The sequence below is a fragment of the Culex pipiens genome, chromosome 1, assembly GCF_016801865.2.
Source record: "Culex pipiens pallens isolate TS chromosome 1, TS_CPP_V2, whole genome shotgun sequence".
Classification (NCBI taxonomy): Eukaryota; Metazoa; Arthropoda; class Insecta; order Diptera; family Culicidae; genus Culex; species Culex pipiens.
Genome location: NC_068937.1, coordinates 124,138,248 through 124,165,515, shown reverse-complemented (window position 1 = coordinate 124,165,515; position 27,268 = coordinate 124,138,248). Strand labels below are relative to the sequence as shown.

At 34.9% G+C, this 27,268-nt stretch overlaps 1 protein-coding gene across 5 annotated transcripts in view; it reads left to right on the top strand.

The window, feature by feature from the left end:
- Positions 1-27,268, top strand: part of LOC120414274 (hemicentin-1) — a 332,674-nt gene that overhangs the window by 212,290 nt on the left and 93,116 nt on the right. For 4 of the 5 annotated variants that reach the window (XM_052709655.1, XM_052709619.1, XM_052709632.1 and 1 more), the window contains 3 exons: positions 13,006-13,041; positions 19,429-19,779; positions 19,845-19,955. In XM_052709655.1, the coding sequence (XP_052565615.1) occupies positions 13,006-13,041; positions 19,429-19,779; positions 19,845-19,955 (498 nt within the window). The remainder of the gene's footprint in view (positions 1-13,005; positions 13,042-19,428; positions 19,780-19,844; positions 19,956-27,268) is intronic. The other variant, XM_039575396.2, reaches the window with a different exon arrangement.

The following is a 27,268-nucleotide window of genomic DNA, read 5'->3' as shown; positions in this document are numbered from 1 at the left end:
AAACGAATCGGCCGGAAATAAAAAGTTTAATAAAGAACGTCATGTGTTGTGTAAGTCATAACTGATTTTTGAAATTTTCGGTGGGTTTGTAAACAATGTTAAAACATTCCAGCAAACCATCCTGATCAGGCTGCACAATATGAGTTTCCGGCTAGCCACTCCAAGTCGTCGCCGCTATCAGCATCCCTCAAGCGTCCAGCCCCAGAACCTACTTCAACCCCGCCGCCTGCTAAGCGAGCTTGCCGTCAAAGGGAGTTTAAACTATCTTGCGTAGAAATGGCGGCTTTTGATGCGGTTTCATTTAGCTTCTTCGAGGGAAAAGGATTTAAACGGTGCACAGGTGGGACACAGCGTGAGCTGGGAGTTGTCGCGAATCGTCGAAATGTTGTTGACTGGGTGGACGCTGCAGCAGCCGGGATTCGCTCCCAGATATCGGCGGAGCTTAAAGGCCGGATGTTTAACATCATCATTGATGCTGCGTCCCGGTTTGGACACAGCGTGCTGGGAATCACCTCACAGGTGATCGAGAACAGAAAATTTAAACACCGCTGCTTGGCAATGATTCCCTTAACGGACCGTCACACCGCTGTAAACCTGGCCGACGAGGTCCAGTTGGCTCTGGCGGTCTATGACCTCAGTATCTCACAGGTTTCAACAATCGGCCTTGACAACGCGAAAAATGTAACTAAATGTGAAGATTTTCTGTCTGAGGCACAGCAAGATCAGTTAAAGCTGATGGCAGAGGAGTTTGGGAAGTCAAATCAGTTGGAAGAAGAGGATTTGACCTTTGCTGGTTATGGTAAGCAAATTTTATTACAATTTTTTATAAGAAATCATCAATATTAAAATTAAATTTTCAGGAGACGCTGATGCCGAAGCAGAAGACATCCAGTTCCAAGCCAATTCAGGTCTGCAAATCATGCGGTGCGCTGCCCACACGGTCAATTTGGCCATCAAGGACGTCGTGAAACAAACGTCTTGCGAAGCGGATTTGAAAAAAGTTCGTTTACTGGTGCGCAAGAGCAAGGGTATTGTTTTCCGTCCGATCTTCAAGATGAAGTCGTTACCGGTTCCCGTTCTTGACTGTGAGACACGTTGGGGAACCACCGCCATGATGGTTGAGTCCGTGCTGCGTTTGGTGGACATTGTGCCAGAACTACAGGCCGTTGATCCTTCTTTTGTTGTTGATGAGGAGTTGATCAAATTCGCCGAACAGTTTTCAACGGCCTTCAAGCCAATGGTCCAACTCCTCAAGAAACTCCAATATGCTGACCTGACTGTGGGAGATATGTTCAAGTACTACTGGATCGATGCTCGCAGTGAACTCATCAAAATCGGTGACGATAATATTTTCGCAACCCATCTGATCAAACTTTTCAGTCGATTTGGCTTTTATTTTCATATATTTTTTTAAGTTTTTTGATAACATAGTTTTTTGCCTCTTGATTTTTCAGACCAATATTAAAGAGAAGGGGGGGGGGGGGAACATGAACTTTGAAAAATATTTGCAACGGCCTTATATGTAAAAGAACAATTCTCGGAGATTTCGATCATCCGATTTTTCGTATTTCTTAATCCGACTGAAACTCTTTTGGTGCCTTCGGTACGCCCAAAGAAGCCATTTTGCATCATTAGTTTGTCCATATTTTGACATTTGTTCATACATAAATGATGTAAAAAAAATCAAAAATCATTTACTTTTGAAGGAATTTTAAGATCAGGTTGGTGTCTTCGACAAAGTAGGTAGGGGAGAGTGGGAAGACTTGATCCTCGGGGACACTTGATCCCAAGCCTATTTCTCGTCAGCATGTGGGTAAAACAATTAGCTTTGTTCTAGAATGTTGTGCGAAATTGACTAAAACTTATTGTAGAAAACAAAGAAAACAATTAAAAAAATGTTAAGATTGAGTTACACACATTTTTCTAAAAAGTGCTGCAAAAAACTTCCAAGAGATCTTTTTTCTTTGTTTTGATAAGTATAGAAAACACTCAAAAAATATTCAAAAAAATATTTTTTATGCATGAATTGTTTGATAAACATATCAACTCCAAAACCCTTACGCATATGACGTTAAATTTATCGTCATACAATTTTTACAATCAATTGTTTAAAAAAGTGCGTTTAGGGAGATTTGATCCCTGCATTTTTACAGTCACTGGAATCAGCCTCAAGATTAAATAATTGGGCTGGGTTTTCGTACATAGTTTCCTTTAGCATAGCTGTACATAACTTACTGCAGTTTGAACCATTTTTCAAAAGTTTTTTAAACAAAAATTACCAGCTTTTGTAAACATGCCCAATTTTTGTCTAGAAAAGAAAATTTTAAGTTTTTAAATATTTTGCATGCTAAACTTGTTATATTTTGAACACAAACGTACATGTTTAATTTAAGAGGGATCAAATTACCTCCAACATTTAAAAAATGCCGTTTTAAAATATTATTTTTAATCGCTTGGCATGATTCGAAGGGTTTATCTGATGAAATACCCTTATCAGCCAAATATAGTTGAATGTTTAAGCTTTCAATTCATGCAAAAAGTTCATTGTTTTGTGAGAAATTGACAGAGTTATGTGCGATACAAAAAAAGGGGATCAAGTCTCCCCACTCTCCCCTACGGATAAGGACTACACTGAAAAAAAGAAACAAGGTAAAAAGTTTTTTGGTGATTTTGAATTTTACTTTTTGTCACCAAAACGAAAAAAAAAAACACTATTTTTATATTTTTGATTTTCTGATATGTTTAGGGGACATCAAATGCCAACTTTTCAGAAATTTCCAGAATCTTTGACCGAGTTATGAAATTTTTAATCAATATTCAGTTTTTGAAAAAATCGAAATATTGGTCAAAAAAATTTTCAATTTCATTTTTCGGTGTAAAATCGAATTTGCAATGCACCGTTTTCAAGTTAAAGCAATTTTTATTTTTATTTTTGTTAATAGTCGCAGTTATTCATTTTTTTAAACTAGTGCTCATGTTTGCCCAGTTAGCCCAGGCTTGCAACAGTTTTGAAAAAATATTTTTAAAAATCTGAGATTTTTTTGAATTTTGTTGATACGACCCTTAGTTGTTGAGATATTGCCATGCAAAGGTTTAAACACAGGAAAATGGATGTTTGTCGATTTCTCAGCAACTAATGGTCCGATTTTCAATGTTAAAATAGGAAACATTCGTGATTTTTTCGAAAACAATATTTTTTAAATCATGACTAACATTTCAAAAGGGCAAAACATTCAATTTTACTGTAGTATGCAGTATTTTTTTGTGTATGTAATGGATTTCTTTAATCCAGCTTTGGATAAACTTGCCATTTATTGTAATTTTTCAAATCACTTAAATAAAATTAAGTGAATGATCAAATGGAATGCTTTAATCATACACGCTGTTTCCCATAAATTATCCAAACACGTCAAGGTTGTAATGATAGCGGAAAATCTCACAACAAAGTCGAAAACCTCGTCGAAAAAGCATCGCTAAATATCGTTTTATCGCTAGTAATCCATCCCCATCGCGCACCCCGCCCGCTGGAGTCCATTTTGTTTATCTTCCCGGTTCCCGGTTGCAGATCCTTCCGCGTTGCGCTCTAAAACAACCCGCAACCCACTGTCACCCACTTTATAATCACGGCGGAGCCGGTGTCACCGTTGGGTCTATTTTCCCAGCGCACCACCGCCGCCGCCACACGAACTTATCTAACGCTCGCGAGTCGAGTTGATTGTGGCAAAAACCGGATAATTAGCCCACCCACCACACACTCTGGGGAGGGGGGGAAACCCCCCACCCCACCAGCGCCAGGAACCTGCCAAACGTTGTAAACATCGCCTGCTGGCACAAACAGAACCGCCTGGACGCTGAAATTGCAACGTTTTTGTGTGCGCTGGGTGAAACTCTCCGGCTGGGTGGGTGCAAGTTGGTGGTGGGGAAATGACGGACGTATTCGCTTGCTGTCGGTGCGCTCTGCTCATCACAAGCTTTCAAACGTAAAACAGCTTTTATTATATTGCTGATGTACTTTCCTGATTCCTGCTTGTGCCCACTTTTTCCTCCCCAAACCACTCGAAACTGCACCCACCAGCGTGATTCTCCGTGACAGAACTACACCTGTTTTATGGACGGTACTGATGTATAAAATAGAGAGAGAACGCTCGATCCAACTAACAGGATGAAAGCAAAATAGTTTTTTTTTTTTTCATTGTCCAGGTGGGTTATACATGTTTTTTTTTTATATTTACAATAACGAAAAGACGTTGCTCTGCTGAGTTCGCTAAACATAATCCTGCGTTACTTTGTCATAGTGATCATGAAATAAAAATTAAGCCAAGACTCTTCATCGTGGACAGTGTACGGACAGTGAAATCCCGGCGCACTGCCCAGAAAAAAAGCATATTTGTCCCACCTGAATTTTCATGCAACTGAGATAAAAAAAAACTTTGGAAAATGTTGGAGCATTATTCGCCAATCTGTCCCAGTTTTTAGAATAAAAAATTTACAATGAAAGGTTACGATCTTTGTTTTTGTTTAACTACAATAACTAAACGTTTGGTTTATAGAAAAACATGGTTGAAATATCTCATAAATGGGTCCAGGTGGGACAAATATGCCTTTATAGAGCAGTGCATGTAACTCTACCCCCACTCTTCTAGTTCCGTCAATTCTGGCTCCTCGCAAAAGTGTGTCATTTTCAAGCAGCTTTTCTCGACAGCTTTTCCCCTCCATCATTCTGCCTTGTACTGAGTGCATGAGCTTTGCTTTTCACTTCTGAAAGGCAACAAATGAAAAAAGGTACAAAAAAGCATCAAAAGGGAAAAAATACCTTTCATATGACGCATTTATGCGAGGGACTTATTAAGTGGACGACGCCGGCAACATGTAACTACCGAGGGCGGGATGTTTCTGGGAAAAATAAGCTATAATATTGCAGTAAGATTTTCCGCATATTTTCCGCATATGTTCAAAAAGTGTTCAACGCGCCTACAAAATGAATTCCGTGTTCATTGAATGACGCCAGCAGCGAGCACCCACGGGCTTACCCAGCATGACTTTGTTGGGCTTCAAAGGGACACAGCGAATCAATTGAAAACTCCCTGCTGGCAAATATATTTGCAAAGCTGAAAAGTTATTGAAGTTGACGGACTTCTGACGGAGTGCGTGACAACGCGTCGTGATGAAAGTACACATAATTTCAAAATGTTTTTTTAGTCAGTCTGTGTGAGCGTTGACGCACGTTAAATATTTGGAATCTTTTGAAACCGATGGATGTTTTTGCCTAAAACTTCGTATTTCTAACGTTAAAAAAGGGTTTTCGAATGTGCAACGGGACGCCAGCGTTTGACCAAAAACAAATACAAAATACTCATTTAATTTACGTTTTCCCTAAAACTTCTTCTAAAAACTAGGGTCGTGGTGACAGCAAATTTCCAAACCATTACCATTTCAGGCTGCAAATTAATGAAAAAAACACCTTTTTTCGAATGTTCTTAAAAGAAAGGGGTTGTATCGCCACTCTGTCAGAGGATATCGAAAAATGGAGCACGGATTCATTACTTGATTCATAATCAGGGCCAAAAGATACCCCATAGGACAAAGTAAATCAGGAGTGACCAAAGTGGCCCGCGAGCTGATTTTTTGTGGCCCGCGAACCCGTTTTGAATGATCATGGAAAATGGCCCTTGTGAGTGATTTCATAATTCTTAAAATTAAGGTTTAGAGCACAGTGTTAGTTTTAGTTATCATGAAATCAATGATTTATTCTTACTTTGATCATGAATATGTATACCAACTTCCTAAATCCAGAATAATCCAACTTACTGAAACAATTTCACACGTACGAATGTGATTGAAAACAGTAAATTTAGTCAAACCTTGGAATTCGAACTCATGACGTGTGGGTTACGAATTGAGTACGTAACATCTCGTCGTAACATTTCAATCCTGAGATATTCAATAAAAACCAAAAAAGGTCCGCAGATTTTTGCCACTTTTCAAATGAAAAAAGTTTCAATCTTGTCGTGCTATCTTGTCACTCCCAGGAAATTTTGGTAAGTGCGACAACTGGCCAAAGGGATTTCAGGTCAGGATGCGTTTGACGCACGTACAAGTTAGACTACCGTAAACATTTGTAATTATAACTCGGGACTCCGGCAACCAAATACAACCAAACTTCGGGGCAATGCACAGAATGGTCAACCAAACAAAACGTGTTTTTCATTGTTTACATTGCTTGCTTTCGTTTTTGTTTATTCAAGGTCAAACATTAAAACGCGTTTTTCTCGGAACGTCAAAATGGCGGTTGCGACAAGATAGCACGACAACGTCGATCCGATTAAGGATGCCAAAATTTATTGAAATATTATTAAAATTGGAGGAACAATTGTTGAAAAAGCTATTTGCAACCAATTTAAGCAGCAATTTATTTAAAAATGAAATTACTCCATTTTAAAATCATTTCTTTGAAAATATTTTAACAGAAAAAAAACAAACTCACAAAATTATCAATCAACCATCAACCTAGACCAGACTGTGGATTTGTTTTAAAATGTGATTGTATTACCTGATCTGTTGATTAAGGCATAAAAATTGCAATTTATTGCTTTTTTTGTTTTTTCATTAAAAAAATAGCAAATAAAACTGTAAAAATCCATTTTACCAATTCCGCTATGAAACTGTTTACTTTTCCCTACCAAAAATAACAGAATGGAAAATTAATGCCAGTGCTGAAAAGCTCTATTGTATTGAAAAGTAGCATTTTTCAATATTTTTTGGTTCTGAACGGTGAATTTACTTAACACAAGAACGTTAGGCATAAAATTCCATTCAAAAAGCGTTTTCCGGAATTGCTGAAAATGTTGTAAGCAACTTATTACAAAACTTGACTTTTTCAGCACCTCATTGGATACATTTAGTAAGACTCGTGCTAAAAAAAAATCTGTTTTTGCAACATGTTGCATAAAATACTATTTTCGTTCTCTAATATATGCCGAAAATGTCCAAAAACTACCTACAATTCCGAAAAACTTAAACTGATTGATGTATTTCACAATATTATAGTATGAAACAACGTTATTAATTTTTCTAAAAAATTTTTTTTGCATTTGGCCCGCAAGCTTATGTGAGCTTTCAATTTGGCCCGCCACTCAAAAACTTTGAGTAAATCGAAAGGGGGCCGGGGCAAAAAAAACCATTGTCGAATGTCTCAAGTTTTTGTATCTGATTCGAGTAAGGCTGATCACCTGTTTTTTTACCAAAATGACTATTACCCCCTCTATATTGGTTGCAATTTTGTAAAGTTTAATTGCATTGAAAACGCATTACAGAGTGTGAATTGTTTCGAAATTTCTGCGCAGGCTCAACTCGAGGGAAAGCATGAAGTCTGGTGTCCCCAGATACACGTGCCCTTTGAATTTTTCAAAAATATTTAGACAGGGCCGAATGGGTTTTCTCCATAGTTTGTGAGCAATTCTCTACGAAATCGGTATTTTGTCTTAATTTTATTTTTTGTATTTTTTAATCAAACTTTTTTGGTGCCTTCGGTATGCGATATCGAATTTGCAATCAAAAAGTACCTTAGTGAAATTTTGATGAGATGTACCATTTTCAAGTTATAGCCATTTTTAGGTTATTTTTTTTGAAAATAGTCGCTGTTATTTGTTTTTTTTTTTAATTTTGTGATTATGTTTGCCCACATTTGAAAAAAATTGAATTGAAGAGTTGAGAAAATTCTCTATATTTTTCTTTTTTAAACTTTGTTGATACGACCCTTAGTACTGAGATATTTCCATGCAAAGATTTTAAAACAGGAAAATTGATGTTTTCTGAGTCTCACCCAAAAAAAAATAACATTTTCTAATGTCGATATCTCAGTAACTAATGGTCCGATTTACAATGTTAAAATATGAAACATTCGTGAAATTTTCTGATCCTTTCGATTTTTTTTAAATCAAGACTATAATTTCAAAAGGGCGTAATATTGAATGTTTAGCCCTTTTTAAATGTAAGTCTTGATTAAAAAAATTGACAACATTTTTTTTCGAAATATCAGAAAATTTCACAAATGTTTCATATTTTAACATACATTTCTGTGGTCTTCCACATACATGATTTTGATATGATTTCATGGTATTTTACCATCTATTACTGGGCAACCACGAGCACAATTTGGTCGCTGGTATTTTTACAATTAATACCAGAATCCACATCGAATGCATTTGTCATTGATGAACGGCCTGTGCTTGAAGTTCTTGAAGCTTCTGAAAAATGACAAGATTGAAAAATAAGTGTTATTACAATGAAACTGGATTGAAATTCACCAAAATTCAACAATCTGTCGATTGACTCGTTTTTCAAAGTATGTGGTTTTCCCAACTTAGAGAAATTTCAATGATTTAAAAAAAAAATCTTAGCGGGTAATCAAAATTTTTGAAAATCAGCTATAACATTTTCGGGTTTTAAGTCATTTTAGCGCAAAATTAATTATCTCGTCAAAATTTATAAAAAAATTGAGATAGTTTCAGAGGATTTTGATGAAACACTTCAATGCCAACATAATACCAAAATGTGGCATCCTGACTTAGAAAGTTTTCAAAAATGTTTAAAATCAAGTTTGAAATTCCGGTTTTCCATGAAAGCATTCGCTTTGAGACATCATTTTAGTGCAAAATTAATTATTTTGTCAAAATTGGTCAACATTTTCCCATAGTTTCAGAGGAATTTGATAAAATACTGTAATATCAAAACAATACCAAAATGTGGTGTTCGACCATTGACAAATTCGACAATTTTGCAATATCAAAACAATATCATAAATTGGTATGATACCAAATTTTGTTCTTGCATAATCCTAAAGACAAATTTTAAAGGGCTCAGGAATACAAAACAAAGGTATTGATACCAGAGTAATTACACATTTCCCTCTTTATTTACCCATGCTCGGGATGCTAAAAATCAGTAAAATTTGAAAAAACCCGATTTAATCCCACCTGGGGTGAGATAGAGCCTTTCTTACTAAAGAATATAACAAATTATGAATCGGGATGAAAATTTGGGAGGTTGTAGAGCTCGAAAAATGCATTTTTTGAGATAAATAAAAGAAATGAAAATGACAAATTTTGACCATATTTTCATTTGAAAACTGTGTATTTTCTGGAAAAGTCTGGCCACATCCGAAAACAGATGGATATTTCGAAATTTGCGCGGCAACTCGCCCAGGTTCAGCACACTAGCTTTCATCTGCATTTAGAAGAATCGAAATCGGATTTATGGGAGCTGAGAACGGCGCGACACAAAATTTTGCAAAATTTTACCACATACGAACATCACTCGACCTCCACGGAATTTATTTTCTCAAAATTCGAGGGTTTGAGATAGACGAGTTCTGTCAAGGTGAATCGATAGAGCGTCAAAAATCGATGCAGTGTGATTTTTTGGCGATTTTTCCGATTAAAATTCATGCTGAATCGACATATTTACGAAGATGGAAATGACGTCCTGGCTTAAAGTAAAACCTATACCTTTCTTTAGTAAGAAAGGCAAAAATATTTACTATAACTTAACTTAGCCAAAATTCAAGTACGGCTTCTTTGTTTCAATTTTTCGAAACACTTATCATGAAGAGATTTGAATTTTACTAATATTAGCCAAGTCCATCGCGATTTCGTGGTTTTCACTATCACATAAAATGAAACATTTCGTGCTTTGTGCCATTTCATTAGGGCACATCACTTTTTTAACCAAGAGTGTGTCCCTTTCACATCTTATGTAAACTGTCATTTGAGTGAAAGGGATACACTATTGTTTACAAAAGTTATGTGCCCTTTTGAAATGTTAGGCTCCATTTGAACAAACCAAGCATTCATTTTTGCCTTCCAAAATACAAATCATTCATGAAAATAACTTCTGCCCTCAGCGCACTTTCAATGTCACCAAGTTCCAGCAAAAATGGGAAAATTCCGCGAAACAATTCCGCCGTCATGCCGAAAGTGGGCCTCCTCGTTACATTTGACTCATCTTCAAATTGGGTCTCGTAAAATGGCAACGGTTGGCCGGCATTTTTGCCCTCCCCCCGGGGGGAGAAAAAAAATTGCAACCATTTAACCTACAAGCTTTGAAAATTGTGACTTTTGGTGAAGGAGTGGAGGCTGCGGGACATACCGTGACCATCTGCCACTCAGATTTTTTTTTTCATCTGGTGAAAACTGAGACAGTGATGTGAAATTTCTCGAGGCGACGTGGCTCTGGCTGTGAATCTCCCATCGCTGACCCTCTGCGAGATAATGCGAGGTCCATGAGTCAGCAGCACAAAGTTTTTTCCGCTGTTTTTTTTTTTTTGCTCAATGCTCATTCTAGCATTTTGACGAAGGCGCGTAAAATATTTTTGTCACACAGATGAGAGTTGGGACAGAACAGGAAAAAAAAATACACACTCACGAAAGAATCCCCAACAGCAAAAATATATAATCATAAAACACATATGATATGCGAGGACCGTGAAACGCGAAACGCAGCACTTCACCACATCAGAGGGAGAAGGAGCGCGCACACACAGACCCACACGTGGTGGGTGGTGGTGATGCTAGGAGTCATGATTTTTAATGGGATGCTGCGAGGAGAAAAAAAAACGAACTCTAACTATGGGAGATGATGAAGATAAAAAGTGTTGGTAAAAATGCGATGTGTAAAAAATTGGGGATTTAAAAAAAAACTAAAATAAAATGTACTACTTTTTCGAGAGAAAAAAATAGAGTAAAAAATTAGGTGAAAGCTGAATATCAAAAGTAAAACAGAAAAGTAAAAAATATTAGTAAACGAGGAGAAAAGCTGATGAGTAGAAGAGTAGAAGAGTAGAACAGTAGAAGAGTAGAAGAGTAGAAGAGTAGAAGAGTAGAAGAGTAGAAGAGTAGAAGAGTAGAAGAGTAGAAGAGTAGAAGAGTAGAAGAGTAGAAGAGTAGAAGAGTAGAAGAGTAGAAGAGTAGAAGAGTAGAAGAGTAGAAGAGCAGAAGAGAATAAGAGTAGAAGAGTACCAAAGCAGCAGAGTACAAAACTAGAAGAATAGACGATCAAATAAGTAAAAAAGTAGAAGAGAAGAAGAGTACAAAAGTAGAAGAGTAGAACAGTTAAATAGTACAAAAGCAGAAGACTAAAAGAAAAATAAAATAGTTAAAGAATCTAACGTAAAATAATAATGTAGCAGAACAAAAGCAGAAAGCAAAAAAAGAGGAAATCAACAAAAATGACAAGTAATAGAAATTAAACAAAAACTTTCTCATAAGCAAAACTGGCAACACTGTCTTCCTTCAGCTGTATTCGCACTCTAAATTTGCCTACACGTTCGTGTATGTGTATTTGTAAATATGCCCTCAGTTTGTGGGTGTGCGCGCACCAGCAACGCCGTCGTCGTCGTCCCTGAGCGAAAATGATGATTTATGAAAATGAGTTCTATTTTCACATGATTAAAAAATGTCATTTAATAACGCTGTCTAGGGCGAAGTCTGCCACCACTGCCTGGCCACTCGTTCCAAATGGGTTTCAAAATTATGTTTGTCGTTTTTTGGTTTGCTTTGTAGATTCAAATTTTCAGCGGCAAAAAAAAGGTGGAAGATAGTTTTCTGGGAAATATTAATTAGAGGCGCTTTCGCAGACAAAGATGTCGGCTAGATTGAACTGTGAGTTTTTTTTTGCTTGAAAATTTCGTCCGCTTAAAAAACACATGTCATTTGAGTCACATGAGTTGGTTTGTTTGGAAATTTTGACATAAAAACTGAAACGACCGAAAAAAAAGAGTGACAGCTTTCCGCTGATGAACCCGCGGCAGTTTCTGTGGTGAGAACGTCCTGCAGAGGCCGACATAATCTGAATTTATAATCGCTTTGGGAACAACCGCCGATGATGGTGGTGTGGCAATGATTTTGAAATTTTGCGATTTATTATGACGGCCTCGCCGGGGACCACCACCGGAGAGTGTCGGGCGGAAGTGTTGGGGCACTCTGTTTGATCAGGGTTGAGAAAATCTTTATTTAATAATTTCTTTTTTTTTGTCTTTTTGTCATTCTTAATTTATAATTTTTATTATTAATTTATCATTTCTCATTTCTCATTTCTCATTTCTCATTTCTCATTTCTCGTTTCTCATTTCTCATTTCTCATTTCTCATTTCTCATTTCTCATTTCTCATTTCTCATTTCTCATTTCTCACTTCTCATTTCTCATTTCTCATTTCTCATTTCTCATTTCTCATTTCTCATTTCTCATTTCTCATTTCTCATTTCTCATTTTCATTTCTCATTTCTCATTTCTCATTTCTCATTTCTCATTTCTCATTTCTCATTTCTCATTTCTCATTTCTCATTTCTCATTTCTCATTTCTCATTTCTCATTTCCCATTTCTCATTTCTCATTTTTCATTTCTCATTTTCCATTTCTCATTTTTCATTTCTCATTTCTCAGTTCTTATTTATCATTTTTCGTTTCTCGTTTCTCATTTTCCAATTTCTCATTTCCCATTTCTTATGTATCGTTTCTCATTTATAATTTCCCATTTCTCATTTCTCATTTCCCAATTTCTCATTTATAATTCTTTTATTTTTTACATATTATGTCTTCTCCTTACCTTCATTAATGTTCTGGAATTTTTGTTGACAATGTTTCAAGAAAATCAATGTTGGCAACACTGTCAATCACACCAGAGTCAGCCTTTGAAGTTTTGCGCCATCCCCGTCGTCGTTGCCGCCGCCACCAGGGTCCTCCGCCACGTTGTGTCTCTTTGTGTCGAGGTTTTGTCAATTTATGAATAAATAAACAATATTCATTCCGGCTGGTTTTAATTAATGAATCATCGTCTGCCTGACACCATCATCATCACACATGAAATTGACACCCGTCATCAAAGATGCAAAGATTTTCCACACCTCAAAACCTGACGGAAATGGGAACCAGATGGGTTGGTGTTTAGTTTTTTTTTGTAGATGTGTGCGTGTGTGAGTGTTGACTAGTTTTCTTTCTTATATTTTACAGGAAAGTTCACACCTACCACCGCGACAGTCGACACCAGTAAGTGAGATGTAGTAGCTTGGAAATCTATACTACCGTCATCAGGGGTGACATTGGGTCTGGGGGATTGGCATTTTTGTATGACCCAATCTCACCTGCAGACCTAATGTCACCCCTGAGGACGGTACTTAAATGTTTTTTTTCTTAGCTTGAAGTTATTTTTGAACAAAATGTAATGTTTAAGTAAATTATGATTATTTTTAGTATCTTTAGGCACAATGAAACCTTTCTATGTGTGTACCGATTTGAATAATTGATGGTAGGAAAAAAACAACATTTTCAGTTATTATATTTTATTCTATTTTAAATTATTAAAGTACTCTATGTAAAAATATTAAATAGGTTTGTTTTATAAGAATATTTGCTCCAAAATACAATAAAAAAATCAAGGTTGTTAATCGGATGGAATTATCATCAATAATTTTATCGTCTAACGTTAACGATAATGGTTATCGTTATCGTCGGGACGATAACGATAATCTATCGTTATCGTTATTTCGATGATTCTATCGGCGATAATTTTATCGCCGATAACGGACGATAACTCATTTTTTTTAATCTTTCTTTAATTGACTTAATCCATCAATATCATTTTAAATTTTCAATGCATTCGCATAGAATATATGTTGATAATGTAGTGATTTTCAAAGCATATTGCAAGTACCCAAATTTTTATAATTTGCAATATGGGTATCAAACGATTCCAAATTTTGCATGCATTTTCTATGTTTCAGAGGTTTTTTAGACTAAAATAAGGCCGTTCAAATATTTTTTTGAAGTTTATGACCCTTGACTCTGGCCAAAGTCGAGGGAGGGGGGTCAAAAATAAAAAAATAAAAAAAATGAAATTACAGGGCATGGTTTCAACATTTGAATGAAAAAAGTTTTTTTAAATGCATTATACACCTGTCCTATTGTTTTGCAATCATGATTTTACAAAATTTCTAAGTATTGACGAAAATTATAATTTTGTGAGACAAACAAGTTTTTTCGGTGCTAAACATTGTAATTTCATAAAAGTTCAAAATATTTTCAAAGAAGTCCAAACAAGGTAAATATGATAATCAATGCAGAAAAGAGGCATTTTAGATTGTTTAGAGTTGATTAGACTTCTATATCCATTGAAATTTTTCAGTTTTATGAAAAAAATATATTTTTTTGCCCACTGATTTTTCGAACCAATTTTGAAGGGGGGGCGACATAGATTTTGAAAAATATTCACAACAGCCTAATAAAATTTTCACAAAATACCGTATTCTCTCGAAAAAACTATTTTTTTATAATTTTCTAATATGGGTATCAAACGATTCGAAATTTTGCATGAATTTCAACTGCTCTAGAGATTTTTGAATGAAATACTAAAATTTTCACAAAATACCGTATATTTTAAAAGTACTCAAATTTTCATTATTTGCAATATGGGCATCAAACGAAGTGAAATGTTACTTACATTTCCATTGTTTTAGAGTTTTTTTTAATGAAGTTCTAAAATTTTCACAAAACATCCGTATTTTCTCGAAAATACTCATTTTTTTATAATTCGCAATATGTGTATCTAACGATTCGAAATTTTGCATGCATTTTCACAGGTTAGAGTTTATTGAATCAAATAACAAAATGTTATGGTATTTTGTAAAAATTTGAGTATTTCATTCAAAAAACTCTAAAACAATGGAAATGCAGGTCAAATTTCACTTCGTTTGATACCCATATAGCAAATTATGAAAATTTGAGTACTTTAAAAAATACCCAATTTTGTGAAAATTTTAGTGTTTCATTCAAAAATCTTAAAACAGTTAAATAACATGCATAATTTTGAATCGTTTGATAACCACATTGCAAATTATAAAAAATTTAAGTATTTTCGTGGTTTCGGTATTTTGCGAAAATTTGAGTATTTCATTCAAGAAACTCTAAAACGGTGAAAATGCATGCAAAATTTCAAAATGTTTGATACCCATATTGCGAATTGATTATTTTCAAGAAAATACGGTATTTAGTGAAAATTTGTGTTAAAAAAATACGCTTAAACAGTGAAAATGCATGCAAAATTTCGAATCGTTTGATACTTATATTGCGAATTATAAAAAAAATAGTATTTTCGAAAAAATACGGTATTTTGTGAAAATTTTAGTTTTTCATTAAAAAACTCTAAAAAACGAATTAGATAAATTTGAGATTTCCAAAAGAATACGGTATTTTGTGAAAATTTTAGTATTCTCCAAAAAAATACGGTATTTTGTGAAAATTTTAGTTTTTCTAAACTCTAAAACAGTGAAAAAGCAAAAAAAAAATCTTTTCGTATTTTTTCATTTTCTTGTTTTTAACATAAAATTTGAGTTTTACGACCCCATTTAAGTCAAATTTGAGTTTGTTGATTGCCTATTAAAAAATAAAATACATTTTTTCCATATTGCATCACCGCCATATTGGCCGATATCTTGAATTTATTTATTTTTAATCATTTAAACGTAGTTTAGGGGTCATACATAAGCTCGACAATAAAAAACTCTAAAACGGTGAAAATGCATGCAAAATTTCAAAATGTTTGATACCCATATTGCGAATTGATTATTTTCAAAAAAATACGGTATTTAGTGAAAATTTGTGTTAAAAAAAATACGCTAAAACAGTGAAAATGCATGCAAAATTTCGAATCGTTTGATACTTATATTGCGAATTATAAAAAAATAGTTTTTTCGAAAAAATACGGTATTTTGTGAAAATTTTAGTTTTTCATTAAAAAACTCTAAAAAACGAATTAGATAAATTTGAGATTTCCAAAAGAATACGGTATTTTGTGAAAATTTAAGTATTCTCCAAAAAAATACGGTATTTTGTGAAAATTTTAGTTTTTCTAAACTCTAAAACAGTGAAAAAGCAAAAAAAAAATCTTTTCGTATTTTTTCATTTTCTTGTTTTTAACATAAAATTTGAGTTTTACGACCCCATTTAAGTCAAATTTGAGTTTGTTGATTGACTATTAAAAAATAAAATACATTTTTTCCATATTGCATCACCGCCATATTGGCCGATATCTTGAATTTATTTATTTTTAATCATTTAAACGTAGTTTAGGGGTCATACCTAAGCTCGACAATAAAAAATTAGACATCGAAAAAAAAAAATCTTTTTCGTGATTCGATTATCCGAAGTGATTTTTTTCCGAGGCCTTCGGATAATCGAATCTGGACTGTATTGACGAAAATTTTATTTTTTTGCGAAAAAAAAAAGTTTTTGCGGTGCTGTGCATTGAAATTTCATAAAAATTCAAAATATTTTTAATCCAGCCCAAACATGCTAAATATGATTATCAATGCAGAAAAATGCAACTCGATTATTTTCAGTTGATTTAACTTCTATTTTCATTAAAATTTTGAAGTTTTTTGAAAAAATATTTTTTTTGCCCCCTGATTTTTCGGACGAATTTTGAAGGGGAGGGGGGGGGGGGTACATAAACTTTGAAAAATATTTCCAACGGCCCTATCATATTATCTATAAAGTATTTACTAAGAGGAAGCTTGAAAATTCAACATTATTTGGATGGTTTTAGACAATTTTAGAAATATATTAATTTTAAGATATCGTCCGTTATCGTCGATAAAATTATCGCCGATAGAATAATCGGAATAACGATAACGATAACGATGGATTTTCGTTAACAACCTTAAATTTTTTTTTATAGAAATATATTAAAATTACATAAAAAACAAACAGTTTAATGCTATAAGATTCAGAGATTTATTTATTTGTTTTTGATTTCACAAGTATGATTGTTTTATACTTCTTTTTTTGCCAATCATTTTTAAAATCACTTTCTACCTAATCGTTAACACTCTAGCCCATAAACTTGCTCACAGAACCAAAAACAAAAAAGCTCCGGGAAAACTATCACCCTAAAACAGCTTTATTGCCGGGCCCTGTTTAAATGTCGGGCCAGCACTTTAGCCAAACAAATCAACCTTTTTTTTCTGTGGATTGCAGCAACCAAAAAAAAAGCTCCACTCTCACTCCATAAAACACATGATTGCCCTCGAAACGAAATTGCACGCAAGTTTATCCAACTCAGCTCTTTCGTTCGCTGCTCCGTGCGAATAGTGTGCAATAAAATGTGGGTGGTGAGGGGAAATCGCGCCCGCTTTTCCTACGCCATTTGGCTACTTGGTGAAAATTGGCCCATGGGCCAATAAAATGCCAATTTATTTCCTCACCCGCGGTGGTGGTGTTCTTCTTCTGACTGGCTGGCCCAATTTTAGCGAAGCTTTACGAGTTTTCCGTTTCGATGCGTGAAAGTGGAAAAAATTAAACGATTTGTTTACAACTTTTGCCGGAGTAGTCCTGGCTGTGAAAAGCTAAACAAAACAGCAAAAAAGGGTCTGCTTTTAATCGGTTTTGATTTCTGCTTTGAATTTTGTTTATCTTTGGAGAATGTTTAATCGCCACTCGGCCGTGACAAATTTAATCTTATTTTTTTGGTGATTTATTGAAGGAAAATCCGGTCTTCAAAAGTAAACAAATCATCGAACGAATTAATTGGAGTTGATCTTCGTGGCTTGCCAGATAAAACGAACAATTTCAAAATACTGCTTAAACGTTGTTACACAAATTTGTTTTCAAACAAGACAATTTCAAATTAAACACCAATTTCACGAGTTATTTGCATCCACCCACGTGTTCCACACGTGAATTTCTCCAAAATTGGTCTGCTATCCCACCACCACCCGCCAAAGTGTGTCTTAATTGAGTTGCGTAACAAATTTCCCGAAATGTCTGCGTTCCAAAAAAAAAGCCGGAAAAACAAAATTTCCGGTTGAAATGTGTGAAGCTTTTCTGCAAAGTTGCACGTGGGTGTGAATAATTGCATCAGTACGTGGTTATGAAATTTTTGTCCGTGTTGTGCGAAATGGTTTTTTCGCTCCCCACTTTAATCGATTGTCATTCTACGTGGCCCGAGAATGTAAATTGCGGCACAATTTTAATTCGGCGCAGATCGTGAAAGCAAGCGGCACCAACAATAATTTTCACTTGATTTGTTAAATTGTTTTAATTTTTCGATGGGAAATTAATTAGCGGGAAACGGGTTGGCTCATTTATAGGTTTGCAAATGTTGTGGATTGGACTATTAAGATGAGATAAATTTAAGAACGAGTGGTGTTGAATTCGATACAGTTTGCTGCTTTTGCTCTCCCTTCAAACAAACAAATTTACAGTAAGTTTTGTAAAACAAAAATAGGTAAATGCCATTTTCCCAAAAATGAGTAGTATTGTTTGGAAATTTAATTGTTTTTTTTTTATTTGATGATACTTTGTTTATGCTTTTTTTGCATCATTAGTTCGTTCATACAACTTTTCATACGGATTTTAAATCTGTTCATAAAAAAGGCTATCAAAATATTCAAAAATCTGTTTTTCTGATCGCTCTTGTGGCTTCAGCAAAGTGGTAGGTATGAGTCTAAACGCAGAAAAATGCATTTGAAATTGATTTCAAATGATTGGACTTAAATTTTTATTACAATTTTGAAGTTTTGAACTTTGAGAAATATTTATAACAGCCTATGCAATACCTACAACTCTGTCAAATACACCAAATCGATCTGAAAATCCGTTCTCAGGAAACAGATTTTTGAATATTTTAATAGCCTTTTTTAAAGCAAAAATTGTTTTTCCTTGAGAGCATTGCTTTTGGTAAATTTGGTCTGAGAAGCCGTCCCATGAGTGGAAAAATATCAGAACAATATATCATTTTTAGAAACGTAAGTATTTTGGTTTTTCTATTTATTTATTTTTAAACGAAATGTTGCCTGAGCAGCGTTGCCAAATAATTTTGTGGGCGGTCTGTATTTTCCTAAAAGAAAAGTCTGTATGTGGTCTGTATCATTTCGAATTCAGAGCCATAGAAGAAACTTTTGAACTTTCAACAGCAGCTTTAAGCTTATCCTAATCCTATTAAACATGATTCAACTACTAAATTGTTGAAACTTGTATGTACAATCATTTTTGAAAATTCTGTACAAACAGATATTTGTAATATTTGTTGATCTGTAAATTACAGATTTTGTTGTATACCAGACATGAATGATCTCAGAGAATTTTCAGAAAACATTTTCAGCCAATTTGGTTTATTCTGTCCAGTGGCACCCGTTGTAAGTTTGACAGTTCGTTTTGCGTGTCAAATTTTCTAACTAAATCATCTGTAGCCAGTAAAATTTTGAAAAATTTACATGCATTTTTTGTCCACTTTACATGAAATAAACTCTTAATATTGTTTGTTATGAGTAAGAATTTGATTTCGATGTAATTTAATGGTTTTTTCATTTGTTTTTTTTTTTTCAAAAGGATTTTACAAAAAAACAAGCTTAACAACTATTATTTTATTTCCTTCCACAGTTCCCGCCCGCATTGTGTGGGCCGCCGTGGACCACGACGCCGAGCTGCCATGCGACATCACGGCGCCGGGCCCCCAGGACGGCGTCAAGCTAGTGCTGTGGTTCAAGGACTCCACCGGAATTCCGCTGTACTCGCTCGACTCGCGGTCCGGCGTGGCCATCTCGGCCGCCCAGCACTCGACCATCGCGTCCGACCTGGGCCAGCGGCTGTTCTTCTCGCTCGGCACGACCCCCAAGGAGGCCCGACTGCAGATTAGGAACATCAAACCGTCGGACGGGGGCGTGTACCGGTGTCGGGTGGATTACTTCAACTCGCCCACGCGAAACTACCGCGTCAACCTGACGCTGGTCGGTGAGTGTCGACATTATGTTTTTGTGCGTTCTTTTTTTTAAATTTATTCTGTTTATATCTCGCAGTGCCTCCGGAAGAGCCGCGGATATTTGACGCCCAGGGAAAGGAGATCTCGTCGGTGGCCGGACCGTTCCGGGAAGGTCACGAGCTATTTCTGTCCTGCCAGGTTTCCGGAGGTGAGTCTATGTTCAAGTTTCTCATGTTTTGTGACATTTCAATCCTAGCTCATTCAACAACATCGGTAAACCTTTTTATTCAACAAACTTAAACAGCTCCACTGTCGTCGGTGAGAGGGGAAACAAATTTTCGAACTTTATTACCTTCTCCTTATTGAGGGGGCAGGAAACCACCGTTGGCGGTGTGTTCCCATAAAAACCAAATCGAAAATCCTTTCTTCTTCTTTGCCGCTTTGATAACACAATTGTTCAGTTCTCTACGAAATTAATACAATTCTTAATCGTGAAACTAAGTTAGAAATTTGTAAATCTCATGTTAACACTTAGAAGCTAAATCGATTCACTTTTATTTTTTCCCTTAACAATGTTTGCATTGGAATTTCAAAAAGTCTCAATTTTCCAGAGTAACATTGGCACTTTTCCGTCGGCACTTCGAATCCGATCCACCTTCAGTCACCAGTTTTTATAGCCAACGCTACTTGCTTCACTTGCGGGAAAACCTCTACTCAAAAAAAGGAACAACTATGATTTTCTAGATAATCCCACCCCCTCCAACCCTCCCAGCATCGAACGTGAAGTTTAGAGCTTTCCCCCCACCTTCTTGCACCAAGGTTTTTTTTTACGACGACACATACGATGATGAAGATCCGTTTTCATAAAATGAAGCGAAAAGTTGTTATCCTCCTCCTTCCCCAGCTGCTCTCACCAGTGGGGGGTGACTTGGTGACGTTGCCTCGGAAAAGCGATCGAAAATAAACTGTTTGCATTTAAATTCCATGAAATAGGAGTGTGTTGGGACGCGAGCTCCTCTGCCTCTTGTGCCTCGCTATCGGAATACCCCGGAATGTATGCAACCAGGCAGGCTCCGGTAGAAAAGCTCACTTTTCGGTTGAGTAAGCGAAGATTTTTATGCTGCAATGCGATGAAATGTTTAGGAGGGGGCTTTGTTCAAAGAGCTGGAAAAGTTTGGGGGTAGGGAGGATGGGAGAAAGGGGCGACAATGTTTTTCCGCCCCTTCTCTGTGTGCAGTGTTGAGTTGGTGGCGATACGGCGGTGGTGGTCGTAAAGTTAGTTGTCTTATAAGACGTGGCAGTTTACCAGCAATATTGCTGAAGATATTACACGTTCGGAGGGAAAGTGATGATTGGCGGGAAATTTGGATTGATTAAATGAAGGCAAATTTGAATTTTAATTGAAATTAATAATTTTCATCACGCTTTTTTTTGCATTTTAAGGGTGCACAGCAACCAAGGAAGTTGTTGGCTTTTTATTCCAAAATTGTCAAAATTACGGACCCAATCATGCAACAATTTGATCTTAAAAATAGTTAAACTTTGTTGTAAATTGTGCTGCAGACAGTACTTTAGAGGATGTATCAATTATTATATCGAAATTTCTCGATACTTTTTTAAAAAATAGCTTGGTGCAAAAAGCTCTTGTTGATGTGCACCGTTAAAAGTTCTGCTGTTTGTAGCAGGTGTTCATTGTATTCAAAATATGATTTCTAACTCTTACAATATAATAATATTACATTCATTTTAAAAAACACATTTCAGTTTAAAACAAATCAAAAATTCGAAAACTTTTTTCAAAACTATGTTTTAAAAATAGAAACATTATTTTAACGATTCCTGCCATCATGTAACAGTTTTCAAACTACAGGTAATACTATTTCATTGATTTGTTTTAACATTGAAATAGAATATTCAATGCGTAATTAGGCTGATACAAATTTTATTTAAAATGTTTTTGTCCCTCGGCCCTGGTAAAAAAATTCAAATTTAATTTCAAGCCATGTTTTCATTTAAAAATAGATTGAAAATCATATCAAAATACTTTAAACAACATTACAGTTATTTTACTTCCAATATCTATGATATTATAATATTTATGAATTTACATTTTTCCGAAACATTAATGGCAATTTCAATTCAATTTATTTTATTAGTAAATATTCAATTTACAATTCCGTATTTCCCTAATAGATAACCTAATAGATTTTGGAGTGCCTTTTAACTATGATTTGTATTATAATTCATTTTGATGTAATTGGATATTCTAACAATGGATTTGGCAAGAGAAGGAAAAATTTAAAAAAAAACCTTCTAGATTTGCTAAGGAAAAGGATAGAAATAGAAAAGCTTAATACTAAATCATAGTATGTTTTGTCTAGTGACGTCGAAAAACTTCGCTACACATGGCAGATTATCTGTTGTAGATGTACTTCATCAACAGCTCACTGAGAGCTTGGAATTGTTCTGCCTTGTTTCGGCAGGCACGGAAGCGCGTGAGCATCTCTCTAGCAAGGGCGAAAAACTCTGGAAGCGTGAAGCGATCATCACCGGTAACATCAGCTAAACTTTTATGTCTGTAACCAATTTTTGGTCCCAAAATTCAAAATTTATAAAATGCCTTTAAAGTATTTATGTAATTGAAAATACCGTAAAACGGGGTGACTTTGATAGCCGGGGTGACTTTGATAGGTTTGTGATTTTTACGCAAAATGAAGAGTACAATTAAAATACGTAAGGAATGGTTTAGAATCATACTGTCCGTGGTAGAGAAGTGTTCAAAGTACCTCAAGAAGAACTTTTCCTAAAATTTTGAAAAGTTTAAAAAGTTGGTTAACTATACTTAAGAAAATGTTGAAGTCTTTATTTCAAACTTCTTAAAGTGTCATGATTTTTTCAATGAACATGATTTTGAATCGGAAAACGGAATGCATTTTCGGATTCTTTGAACAATTTTCCACTAGAAGAAGGTTAAATAAGTTTGTAAATAATCAATAATATGTGTTTTTGAAACACATTTAAAAAAAATCTCCAAATTTATAGGCAATTTCAGTTGAACAAATTTCATGTGAAATGTGAAAACTTGTCATTCGTGCTTCGAATTCAGTATAAAATGCAATATGAATCGATAATTTTATAAAAAAAAACTAGTTTTAACAAATTTCAGGCTAAATTCTGACTTTTTAACAATTTTAACTAAAATTCATAGGTATTTTGTTAAAAGCTTATAAACTTAGTTAACTAAGTATAAACATTGATTAGTTTTCTTAAAAACATTATCAGCTTCTTTATTGATGGTACATTTAACGTACAAATTAAGTTTGAACATCTTAAATATGATTTTAACAGGAAAAACTATGACTATCAAAGTCACCCCGGAATTTAAACTTAAAAATTTTAACGTAACTGTTTTTCTAAACACTATTGAAAAAACTTTTTTTTCCAAAATAGTGCATGGACTTTGTGTGGCCTACCCCAGTACATGTTTTAAAAATAATAAGCTTGAGAAAAAACCTTTCCTGTTGCAAAATATTCCAAAAACAAATTGAAATCCTATCAAAGTCACCCCGGTTTACGGTACATAAATAAACATTATGCATAAACATTATGCATTTTCCAAGTTGTGTTAATGAATATTTTAGTTTTAGTCGATATTTGTTTTGCCCCCTGATTTATTTAAGAGAATTTAAAATAAGGAGGGTGGAGGGGATCTTTTTTTCAATTTCATAAAATTGCAGAGAATACTTGTATGAGTTTATGGTCTATTTATTTACCATCAAAAATTCTTTTCAATTATGACTGGAACCTCCCAAATTTATAGTTACATTAAGAGATATTGTCATGGTCTTCACGGGTTATCTACCATTAAATCTTAATCGTAACTCAATCGGTTACTTCTGTTTTGAAAAACATTTATTTCTTGAAGACATTACATTATTTTTAAAGAATTCATAAAGAAAATGATTAAAATTCACTGATTTTATATTCTTTTCGAAAATTGCTAGTTTTTAACATAAAAAATAACAAAACGTTGATTTGAAAAAAAATAAAGAATGTTTATTACTTTTGTAGCAAAAAAATATAACAAAATCAGTCAAAATCAACAAACGGGAAAATTAAACGCCCAGCAAAAACTTTCATTGTATTGTAAAAAACACCGTTCAAAAAGTTATAAGATATATTTTCAATGCATTCTAATGTTGCTTAAATAATGTGCGGCCGTGGCTGACTGGTTACGGTGTTCGCTTTGTAAGCGAATGGGTCCTGGGTTCGATACCCATCTGCTCCCAACAAGAAAGCTAAAGACTTAGAAATACTTGAAATACTTGGATATTAACGAAAAATCAAAGTTGTTCTTCGAGGTGGGGTTGGATCCCCGTCCTTTGGATTGGTAAGCAAAAATGCTAACCATAACGCCATAACGACTTGGTGAGCTATGGCTGGAATTAGGAATACTGTTACTACCAACTAAATACGCGCTGGGTCTTTGCCCATTTGACAAGGGTCCGGAAGTTCTAAATAACGTTTGAATCCAATTGACGCAAACGTTCTACGGGGCGGGGCTTGTCGATTCAAGCTGAGGTACCTCGCGCTCGGCTAGCCAGCGGAGCAGGGCCTTTGCGAGTTATTTGCATGTATAGAACGTTAACATCTAAAAATACATGGAAACAACTCAATTTGTAAGAAGTGGCCGCAGAAAAGAGGAACTAATGTTTTAAGTCAAACTTGATTCTGTGATGATTAAGATTAAATGTTTGTTGTAATATATAAAAATGTATCATGCATTTAAAAGAAACTTTTTTCAAGTCAAGCAATGAAACAAGCTGGTTTGACCCAAAAACTCAATTTTGAATATATATAAAGTTGAATATATAAAGTTCACAGAACACAAAGTTCCAATCAAAAGCAGTCAGCAAAGTTCAACAATCTCTTGATTTAAAATATTTATTTTAACAACATTTGAACAGTTCAATCTCACGAGAAATAAAAAAAAAGTTTTCACTCACGCACACAATCTCACAATCAAAGGTATAAACGTAACTCAATTTTGGCAATGACGTTTTGAGTACGTGTGTGTTTGAGTGTGTGCTGGGGGTACATCAAAAACGTGTTGTCGTTGCAAAAATGTTCTTGTTTGATCGTAAAACGTTTTTCTTAGGACGACTTTTTCTGCTGTTACTGCTGCCCTCTCTCGACACCTTCACCTTTTAACACCCCCACAAAATCAACACACACACACACACACACACAGTGGCAGTAGCTCAAAGCACCATCAAAACCGTCGACACCACCCCCCTTGGGAAGGAAGGGCGAAATCCAGCTTTTTGTAATTTATGCGGGACGAGTTTATAGACATTTTGTGTGAGTATGTGAGTGTGTGTGTGTGTGTGTGTGTATTTGTTGTGGGGCTGCCATCGACACGTAAAGCGAATAAGTGTGTACCTGTGGATTTGTGAATTTTGCGGATTAACGACAGCTTACATAAACACAATTTATACGATCAAAAAGCTACCACCCATCAGTTTGTGCAAAGTTTAAGATGCTCAGAAAGGGGGGGGAGGTGATGGGTTGGTGCAAAAACTCTCATCCCAGCATAAATTAGTATTCCAAGCAAGACGAAAGACCTTCCCACCAGAAAAGCACACACACACACGTACACGTACTCACCCCAAAAAAGGCACACACAACAGCAAACACTAACCGCATCAGTAGCAGCAGCTGCCGAAACATTAAGAAAATAAATGCGAACATGTGTGGGTGTGTTTGTGTGACGAGATTATTTGACACGGATAGGATTTGGACCTTTTTCGAAAGTGGACACGTATTTTTCAAAAGTAAATAATTGGTCATGTAATGAAAAAAGAGTTGGTTTTAAAAAGAAATTCCTTTACGAAATTGATAGTTAATAAATGTTTTGATAATAGTTTTCACAAACGAAAAGTAACTATTATTTTTTCATTCAAGGTCCTTCACCAATGTTTCAAAAAACCAACAGAAACGAATATTAAGATTAAAAATCATCATGTAAAATGGATCAAATTTTTAAACATGAGAGATAGTTGTTTTGTTAACTGTTTTTGAAGGGTATGCTTTGTAAACGTTTTCTAGAAAATATGTTTTTTTAGTACACAGCTAAAAAAGTAGTAATCCAGCTACGTGTAAAAGGCCTGGATGTAAAATAAATATTGCCGTATTTCATGCAATTTTATGTGATTTTACACCCTGAAATATGTAGCCCATCAGTATGGGAAACCTACTTGACCGAAATGTCAAGCTCATATATGCGTTTAGCCTTTCAGATTTTCATCGGTCTGATGGCCGAGTGGGCTAAGGCGCCAGCCCTTACTGTTAGTGCTGGGTTTGAATCCCGTCTGTTGCAACTTTTTTTTTGTGTTTGCAAAAATTGTAGATGCAGGGTGTAATATTAAGTGTTTATTTTGACGAATGTGATGTGCATGCGATTTTACCATCGGATTTTTTGCTTTAATAAATAAAAAAATAAAAACTTATAGAATCGAGCCAGGAACCTTTAACAGACCATCTCAATGACTTAACTGCCTCGGCTACCACAGCTTGGTGACTAGATTAGGGTCAAAACTCTAGAAATTGCTGCAAGGCGCAATAAAATAATGCAATATCTATTTTACACTCTGGCCTTTTACACGTAGCTTGATATCTACTTTTTTAGCTGTGTTGTTCAGAATTTGGTAAAAGGTATTTAGTAATTTCAAATTCGACTGAAGTGGGGTCGAAGAATTAAAATTAGCTGTTAAAAGTAAGGAATTAAAAAAAAAACGATTTTCTCTTTATTATTCGATTATCCGTAGTCCCATACAAACCTTCAGATAATCGAACTTCGGATAATCGAGGCTTTCGATGATCGAGTCTGGAATGTAAATATTTTTAAAATTCACTCTTACTAGTTTGAAACGTGTTGGTCACTTAAAAACTGTCCAAACATTGAGACTTTTTAATTTATATTTTTATATTGGCTCATAAATCTGCAATATAATTGGGGCTTGATAATTTTTCAATATGATGTAACACTTATTTGTAGTGCGTCCATCCCGGGAATTCCCGTGATTTTTCCTAAACCGGGAATTCCCGAATCCCGGGATTTTTTTTGTATAATTCTTCCCGGGAATTCCCGAAATAAAGAAAAAACAAATTTTGGTCAGGAAATTCAGATTTGGTTGCGGAAATGGATGAACAGTTGAATCGATAATAATTTTAAAGCATTATAATTTGTATTCGGCAAACATCCGAATAAATTTGATGTTTTAGGAAAACTGTTAAAATTTTAGTTTACCGATCTGCAAAATGCCTAGCGCTTAAAATATTTCCTATCTGATTTTATATATTTTTAAAAGATTGAGATATCTACGTATATTTATGATTTAAAATTTGGAAAAATATCAAACCAAATTATTATTCATCAAACACTGGCATTTGGGGCATATAAGGACAGGAAAAGAATTAAGACAGCTATTTAGCCATTTTTTTTTGCATGATGTATTGAAT